This window comes from Mobula birostris, chromosome 8, assembly GCF_030028105.1.
Source record: "Mobula birostris isolate sMobBir1 chromosome 8, sMobBir1.hap1, whole genome shotgun sequence".
Taxonomy (NCBI): domain Eukaryota; kingdom Metazoa; phylum Chordata; class Chondrichthyes; order Myliobatiformes; family Myliobatidae; genus Mobula; species Mobula birostris.
Window position 1 is genome coordinate 81518176 of NC_092377.1, and position 9225 is coordinate 81527400.

The 9225-nt window shown below is 43.8% G+C and overlaps 1 protein-coding gene across 3 annotated transcripts; it reads right to left on the reverse strand.

Annotated features, from left to right (window-relative positions):
* Nucleotides 1-351: 351 nt before the first annotated feature.
* Nucleotides 352-8882, reverse strand: bmp2a (bone morphogenetic protein 2a). Of its 3 annotated transcripts, none has more exons than XM_072265531.1 (3): nt 8394-8882; nt 4755-5128; nt 352-1557 (listed from the first exon to the last, which is right to left on the reverse strand). In XM_072265531.1, exons 2-3 carry the CDS (start codon nt 5119-5121, stop codon nt 713-715), a joined length of 1212 nt encoding a protein of 403 aa, XP_072121632.1. In that variant the 5' UTR covers nt 5122-5128; nt 8394-8882; the 3' UTR covers nt 352-712. The 3 variants fall into 3 exon arrangements, with proteins under 3 accessions (XP_072121632.1, XP_072121634.1, XP_072121633.1); XM_072265533.1 differs by lacking the exon at nt 8394-8882 and adding an exon at nt 6167-6493; XM_072265532.1 differs by lacking the exon at nt 8394-8882 and adding an exon at nt 5881-6155.
* Between the last annotated feature and the right edge of the window lie 343 nt (nt 8883-9225).

Consider the following 9225-nt stretch of genomic DNA (forward strand, 5'->3'; position numbering starts at 1 on the left):
CTAGAAGTTGAATAACGGGTCCATTTTGCCTCTGGCTTCTATCTAATTTAACCACCTGTAAACTACAAGGAACAACCCCAGTGTTATTTTACACTGTTTGCTATTTAGACATTGCTACAATTACTTTTGTATGCATTCCAATCCCTAAACCCTTCATCTTATTATCGGTAAGCTTTTCAAGATTGCTATGCCAAAAATTTTAATGTGCCACATGTCAGAAAACACTTTGAAAAGATGGGACTCACGTTGGTACACGTTCTGAAACATTTTAGAATCTTAGTTTGCCTGCCCCCAGCTGAGAAAAAAGGATTCACTGCAAGGTTTCTTTCAACCATATATACTCCAGACAGATGTGGATTGACGATTTATGTACAAACCCTATATTTATCTTTGATTACATATAAATACAAATTAGCTATTTTCTAAAAGTGGTTACAATAGCAATAAATACAAAATAAGAATTTGACCATTATACTTCATATGTTGGGGTTAAACCCATATAAACATGTACATCTGAAATACAATTAAACATCATTTAAAAGGAACAATTCTCTGATTAAAATATTTATTTTCCCAATTTCTTTTTAAGTAGACATAAATATATTTTCAAAATAGATGTTCCTATTTTGTTAATTCTTTTTATATAAATAGTGTCTTCATTGGGAAAGAGTAAAGTGTCAAGGTTTTTTGTTCTCTGATAAATTTTCCTGCTTTAACGACATCCACAACCCTCTACAACCATATCCTGGTAATTCTTTAATACAACTTTGTCGTGTTCATCAAGATAAAGCATTGAGATGGGACTAAGGTCTGTTGGGACGCAGCACGCCCTGGGAATGTTTGCATTGACAGAGTTCACCAACGTCTGAACAATAGCATGGTTTGTTGAGTTTAAGTGGTCTGCCAGTGGAAATGGGCACTCTCCCTGGCAGTAAAAAGCATGGTATCCTGGAGGTGCCACTATCCAGTCATTCCATCCTACATCACTGAAATCCACATATAAAGGATGACGCTTGCAGCTAGACCTGAGTCTCTTCTTCTGCTTGTGTTTGGCCTGGCGCCTCACTCTCTTCTCAAGAGTGTGTCCTTTGCCATCATGACTAAATGTCACCAATAAAGGTCTCATCTGAGGCCAGCTTTCCTCATCCTGATGCAGAGACCGACTGACCCTGACATGTCCTTTTGAATGTTTGCATTCCTGGTCCAAATGGATGACCTCCACCATAAACCCATGGTTGGGCTGGCCCTGTACGGTCCACCTCATTACGGAAGGACTGACGTCGAAGCTCTCCCATCGGCTCACGTTGTGGCGCACTAGCTTTGTGTCTAGCAGCCGTATGATTGGATCACGGCTAGACGGCGCCGTGGACTTGAGAATCTCATAAACGTTGATGCGATGGTAACCACCACTGGCGTTCAGGCAGGCCTCTCGCACCTGCTCACGGTAGATCCGCAGTTCTGCTGAGGTGATGAGCTCCACCTTGGGTATAGAGTTCAAATTGAAGAAAAAGCGGCGCGTTGTTTCTTCTCTGGCTCCAGGCAACTCCTCCATTTGTTCTGTTACAGGAAAGACATTAGAACCACTGTCAGACACATTCAAGGCTCAGAGGTAACCTTACCTAACATGATGATGAAATACATAATATTGAGATAAATAATGTTGAGATACATTGTTCTGAGATACACTCGGTGGCCACTTTAAAGCAAGTATCTAATCAGCCAATCATGCAGCAGCAGGTAGACATGGTCAAGAGGTTCAGCTGTTGTTCACACTAACCATAAGAATGGAGAAGTAATATGATTTAAGTGACTTTGACCATGGAATGATTGATGGTGACAAGCAGCGTGGTTTGAGTACCTGAGAAACTGCTGATCTCCTGGGATTTTCAAGCACAACAGTCTCTACAGTTTACAGAGAATGGCGCAGAAACTAAAAAATACATCCAGTGAGAGACAATTCTCTGGGCAAAAATGCCTAGTTAATGAGAGGTCACGGAGAATGGCCAGACTGGCTCAAGCTGACAGGAAGGCCACAGTAACACAAATATCCACACATTACAACAGTGGTGTGCAGAAGAGCATCTCCGAACACACAACACATCGAATTGGTAGGGCTACAGCAGTAGAAGACAATGAACATGCAATCAGTGGCTACTTTATTAGATGCAGGAGATGTTTAATAAAATGGTCACTGAGTGTTCAGAAATCAAAACAGGTCCAATATTGATGCAGAAACAGATTGCGCATCTCATTTGAGTAAAATGTTATGTCGTAGATTAACAGCAACGATAGTCAATAGGAATGGTGGTACTTTGAATAAAAAGACACGCTCTACTTTCTGATCTAACTTTCACTAATAAAATATTAATTATCTGCTACATATCATCCTCTCAATGCGAAAAATGCACAAAAGCAAAGATCAAACCAGCTGTAAACTTAGGTCAAATGCAGTGTATTTTTCTTCCTATTTGATTCAGGTTGTAGGTTCTGAAATGATGTTTGCTGCTTAAGGACGGGTTGTAAATGAGAGATGTTTAAGTAGATCTGTTTATTTTTAGTTGAAACCTCAACTATTAGGAAGAGGAAACATATCCAGAAGCTCATGCTACTTATGACTAGTATTTGACTGAAGCCCTTATTTTGCTTAAATATGGCAACCACAGGAATGTTTACAAATTGTTAGGATATGTCTGTGCAGGGGATCCAAACTGAATCACAAAACTTGATTTGAAAATCAGCAAAAATTAGCAAAGTTAATTTACCGATCTTTGAGTCTGGAATCACACTTCAATGTTTTGCAATGCCTCACCTAGACTCAAGGAAGAAATAATAGCAAAGGGAGAATTCATTCCAACGTGGTCATACATGATGAGTCTAAGGGGTCCCTTGATTGCAAGTGTAGTATAGCCCTGATCCAAACCACACTCTCCCTGGACACCACAAATGCACCAATTGGTAAACACTCTGGCCCATACCCGAGATTGTGCCATATTATGTAATTACTTTTCAAAGGGTTTGCTCTAGGCCATTTGAAAATAGTTCCACTAACATTGGAAACATGCCACATTGATTTATTCATTGCTAATATGCTCCTGTATACATTTGTTGAAATGTGGAATATGGCCTTAACATCACGTGGAAATGCTATAAATACCTGGACTTGCTTAAGAATATATGCTGCATGCTTAATAATATGGTAATTTTTCACACTTGTTTTTAGCTGGGAGTGGTCTCCCTGAAAATAAATTAACTTCATTTGGCTTCTTGTAATTAAAAGTTCAGTAGTTTCTAAACAAAAAGAAAATCAAAACTTGGAATCTGGCTACAGTCTGGACTGGGGTAGCCAAGACAGTTTTTTTAAAAATTGAACTTCGTCTAAGCAAAAGAAGAGATTTAGTGACTACCACCTTCGCGGGCGTTAGGACCTGGAAGATATCTAGGTTCCAACACGCGAGATTGGCATCAGAAGCAAACTTCTTCTGAATAGAGTGGATTTATTAAGAATTCCTTAAATTTTGTTCGGGAAGGGGTGATGCTGAATCTAACACTCCTATAAATAAAACTGTTGTGCTTCTGAACCAAGTATACTTATACTTAATTTATTTGGAACGAACTTTTGAAAGATCTGCGAAGCTTGCGCCTAATTAATGGGAATTAAACTTTTAAACGGGGGTTAACCTAAGTAATACAAAGGAACACATTTTATCCGACTGGCGTGGACCCTTCATCAGCATCCACCAAATATTGTGAAGGGCTTCCTCCTGCCACTGCTTCATCCCCCGGTAAGCAACAGGCCGAGCTGTCTTCAAAAAAAAAGTTCTAATGTTCGTTCGGCAGATAATCACAATTTAGCCTCTACAGATAACCAATATCAATTGTTGAAAAATACCTGTGAACAACAAAAGATTCATTCTCCGGTTTGCTAGCATTCGTCAAGATTATAAGTATCAAGTCCCGTGCATATGAGACAGAGAGATTTATGCGACATCCCGTGAAAAACAAAGACATCTAGAGGCACGCAAATGCCGCGAAACCTCTCCACAAACCCCAGATAAGATAACCTTCAGGTGTTCTGGAGAGAATAAATACATTTGCCCGAGAGAATAAATACATTTGCCCATTGTTGAATGCCCTATCTTGCTTTGCAAAAATGTGCCTACGACATAAAATCTGCAAACCATTAACCAGAACGGTCCACAAAACTCATTCCACAATAATACTGCCAGAACTTTGACTGTCACAACAGAGTAATCTGCATTTTCTCCTCTCACGGGTCCGGGAGTGGTGCCCCGCCGGTCTGCTGGCAACGTGTGAAGTGGATTTATTTAGACGATGTGGGGGCTGGGGAAGTTTGGTACGGGGACAGATATCATACATACTACCTGTTTGGAGATGACTGTGCTGTGAACCCAACGGCCCAACCAACAGGAAATGCAACTTGTAGAAAAAAGAGCCTTGGTGAGAGCTGAAATCAAGAAATTCTACCCTTCAGTTCAGTTACACGCCAAAATGCTGATAGCACAGTTCTTGCGTAGTGCGTGCGCGTGTCACTCCTATACATCAAAGTTCACTGTCTGCACTTACAAACAAACATTAATATGCATGTTGGTTGTTATTATGTGGCCACACACAAGCATGCACACACACTGTATAGGTCTGCTTGGTAGGCCAGTCTTTATGATGCCCCTACAATGAGAGAACTGAGCTGGGTGCGAACTGGGGACACCTGGCAAACTGCTGCCACTCTGCCTTACCTTCGTGGTGGAAACTCCTGACTGTGTTGGCGCGGCTGGCTGGTTTCTCGGGGAAGTGGGACAAGACCGATCTCCCCTCGCGATGCTGAGCCTCCTCACCGGCGTGCAGCTTGTACAGATCCACCATGTACTGCGGGATCACCGGATTCTTGCCGGGGTGAGGGCGGCGCCGGAGACCGAACATGTTGAGCAGGCGCAACTCGAACTCCTGGAGTATGCCCTCGGCTTGAAGTGGACTCGTCCCTTTAGAGTTGGCTTGGTGCTCAGCGAACTTTTTGCGGCCGATCTCGGGGATGAGCCCTACTGAGCCTCCAAAGAGAACTTGACAGAGGAAGAGCACCATCAGAGATCGTCTCCCGGCCGTCATCGTGTCTCTGCGGGGAGCAACATGGGGTGGGGGGAGCTGTTATTTCAGTGCTACATGTGGGAAAACACATATACACACACACATACACACACGCACGAAAAGAGTGAGCAGAGTAAGGGGTGGGGGGGAGGGGGAATATACTCAACGACAGGTAGACAGATATAGGGGTGGAGAGAGGACGGGAGAGACACACTAAATAAGAAGTTCTTGCTGAGTAAGGGACAGCCAGACGGGAAGTAGGGAAGAAGGAGGGTTATAAAGAGTGGAATCGAGGAACAATCACTAACTTTGAACTTTTAATCAGTCACTCCACTGTACCTCGGTACATGTGACAATAATAAACCAATTGCCAGTTAGATTGCTAGAGTGAGAAGTTGTGCGGCGGGGTGAGAGCAGAAAAGGGAAGGAGAGCGCATCTTCTTTTAATTCTGTAATAGTCCAGCGAGTAAAGCGAAAGAGACGCAAAAACAAAGGTGAACGGGAGCGGGCGAATCACACGTGTACATGTATGTGTGTTTGAACGAGAGAGGCAGAAAGAGAGAGAGAGAGAGAGAGAGAGAGAGAGGGAGAGAGGGAGAGGGAGAGAGAGAGACAGAGAGAGAGAGAGAGAGAGAAAGAGGAGTTGTTTACGTTTGCTGAACTTATTGTGTCTGGGATGGGACAGATCACAGGGCTGAGCAGTAGACGCACAGGTGCTGTCTTCACCACTGCTGGTGCCTGGGCGCGCTGCGCCCCTGCACAATGCCAGGACCCGCTTACCTTTCACTAAGCAGCCGACCAACTGACAGGAAGCCGCACCGCCGAAAAGTCCATTTAATCGCGTGAAGTCTTTGAGAGTTTTCTTTTAAAAAGTTATTAACTTGACCCGCCAAACACCACCCCACCTCGTCCGTAGAAAACAGTGTGCCGCACTCCTGCCGGCCCAATCTCGGGGCTAGCTCCTATTTCTCTTTTCCCACCCTCCTCTTTTCCGGAAAACAAGACTCGTAAGACGCCGAAACATCTGGTTTGGGAGGGGGCAATATGTTTCAGAAGATCGTTCAACCTTCGTTTACTTTTCCCCTTTCCGTCCACCGGAGGCCGATTTCTTCAGAATTCACCAAGTGCTCGGGACGTGACTCCGCTCTCACACGTACTCTCGCTTTCTCTGGCACACTCCAGCCTCTAATGCCGAAGTTGGAGTGCCGGTGAGTCCCGCGGTCGGACGGGGACTACCTGTGCTGATCGCATTACTCCTCCGTCAATTCCGCGCTAATGAGTCTCGCTTCAACCACAACCACTAACCGATCACACAGAGGATCTCCAGTGAGTTCTCCTCTGCCTTTTCAGTCAAAGTGCAGACTGAAAATAACCAGCATATATGGAAGGAGAAGGGGGAAGTATGCCAAGCGGTTCATCCAAGTGCATTCTAAACGATAACGCCAAAACGATTACGAAAGCTCCACAGTTTCCTGACAGGATCGACCTTATAGATATACGATTTATTATGTAATAAATCTTGGGTGTGTGGGTGATTACAATAAGCCTTTTTTAGCTGGAGAGGTTTCTCGGCGTGTGGCAGGATTCCCTCCCCATAGTAATTGAATATTGAATACCAGTTCAATTCAATATATATATTGAATATTACATGTACCTCTGATATCATGACTCCTGGGCCAAAGCAGCGTTCTGCCAATCATACCGGGTAATGATTACTGACACAGACTCGACATTCAGATCATAGCGATAGATTGTCTTTGGCAGGGCTCAAAAAATCCTTGGGAAGTCTGTGAACAAAATGCTTGCAGCAGGAACAAATTGCTCTTCGCATTTATTTCGGGGCGAGGTGGGGGGGGGGAGACGAAAAGTGCTTCAGAAAAAAAACTTCCACTAATGCATCTAAAACGCACACACTCACACGCACGCAGCTCTTAAATATCGCTTTTGTCTTTTAACTCTTTCAGAGCCTGGACTCGTTATATGTGTTTTCTGCTCGATAGACTTTGAAGTACTCAGCGTGGTTTATAACTTTCAGGGGCGGTGGGTTTGAAGGGCAGACCCGTGAAGATCTCGTTTCATATATTATAAATGACTTGCTTTTGTGCAGAGCTTAACTTTCAGAAGTCAATTTTTGAATAGAAACAAGGTCCAACTTCCCCCCGAAGAACCACACACTTGGCTCAAATGTTTCCTTTTAAATGGTAGGTCAACTTCCTCCAAACTTTTCCTAAAGAAACCTATAAATCAACAGCTTCTCTTCAGCTGTAGTTCTGCACTTTATTCGCTCGTTTTAATCAGGACGTATTAACTCCAGCGTTTTAAGTGTACATGGCACACTTGTTACTGGGACAGCGAGCTGCTAAACTTCACACTTAAGGATAAATGACACACCTGACGAAGTGTAAGGCAGGAACGTGGCAAATAACAAAATAAAGGGCCATTTCCCCGGTTTTCAATATTTATTGGGAACAGACATAGAAAAATATAATACACGTGTGAAGATTACTAATTATCTGGCCCATTGCAAGCAAAGGGTAAAATCGATCATATAGACCTGAGATCGAAGCGAAGGCGTCAGGCAGGGATAGAGCCCGAGAAAGCACTTGTGTGTCCTGGACAGATAATAGAATCAATTAGGAACGAAACAAGGTCAGGTCTGACATGCTGCCGAGAAGGAAGAGGCAGAGATATGAGCGAAGAGCGCCAACTTCAGGATGGGCTGCGAACAACCGTTGAATGCTGGACTTCGCATCTCCGCAACAACGATTCCTTTGTACGACTCTCCCTCTCAGAGGAGTCAAATCATTGGAGACTCGGCGAACTCAAATCGGATCATTCCCCCATCCCTCCGCGTTGTAGTTTAGCGCCTTCGCAAGAAAAAAATGATTTCTTTCCTCCCGTTAAAAAAAACGATCTGTTCAGGTGTGAATGTTGAGTAGGGGGGCGGGTTGCCGAAGAGAAGGGAAGTGACTGAGAAGGTAAAGAGAGGGAGGGAGGGAACGGAAAAGCAAAGAGAACAAGTGTATGAAACGGGGAAATACAACAATCATGGGACGCGGCTTTTCTTGGATATCCAGGAGTTCTTATAAGAACAGAAAATGTGAATGAATGTAAAAGATAGAACTAGTAAAAAAGTCCTGGAAAGTAAATTAACATTTAAAATAATGTCATGAGTTTTAGCTGGAAGCTAGGATTAACCGATATAATTGGTCAATGTGTTTTAATTTCCCGTGTGCAGCAGATAAATCTCAATCTTATTTATCGCTTTAAGTAAATCTCAGCCATCTCCTTACCTGATTGGGAATATTGCATTAGATCAGACGGCTGCTGGGTTGAGAAGCCGGAATCCGGCTGCTCCGGTTAGCGAGAGTTGAAAAAGTGCGGAGAAGGAAAGGCGAACCATTTCACTGGGTGAGCGAATCTCGGAGACACGGAGGTTATCCTTGGATGCGCGAAAAGTCAGAACAGAGTCGGGGCGCCCGGTCTAAACCATCTGCACCTAGTCAACTCTTCCAAGCGGATGACTTCACACTCTCTTGACTTAACTCCTTTCGCCTTCCTATATTGTGGCTGGCAGCGGGAATGTTTACAGCCTAGTGACTCACTCGCTTGAGACGATCTTCATATAACGTCATTACATCACAGGGGGATTTTTGTGTTAAAAAGGGTCTGTGTTTTTGCGAGTGTAAACAGGGAGGGAGGGGTGGGGGGATTGATGCAGTGCCTGTGACACAGAGAGGTTCCTGCACACTGTCATCGGGTTGCTCCGTCAGACACGCAGCGAGAACTGCTGAGTGTGGAACGCGTGCAGAGACTGTACTTGTTATAAATCCTGGGAAAATCTACGCGACGCGACCTTACGCGCCAACAGTCAGAACCTTAAAAAAGCATCCAGCTTTTAAAAAAAAATCATCTGGGAAACTCCGGGCTTTAAAGAGGGAGATCTGAACTGAAAGGGCTGGTTAGAAACAGAGAAATCTCCGAGGTTCATAGTTTTTATCAAATCCAATAAAGTCACATTGGCTGTCTGAGTTGGAAACGAATTGATGTTGCGTATTATTGGTCCTTTCTGTTTAAGCACTTGCTCTGTTTCCTGTTACACCTTGCCTTAGGGCATCTGGGCAG

Coding starts and splice junctions, on each gene's coding strand:
- bmp2a (XM_072265531.1), bottom strand. CDS start 5,121: ATGACGGCCGGGAGACGATCTCTGATGGTGCTCTTCCTCTGTCAAGTT. Junction 1,558..4,754: donor CAGGAGTTTCCACCACGAAG/GTAAGGCAGAGT, acceptor TTCCTGTAACAG/AACAAATGGAGGAGTTGCCT.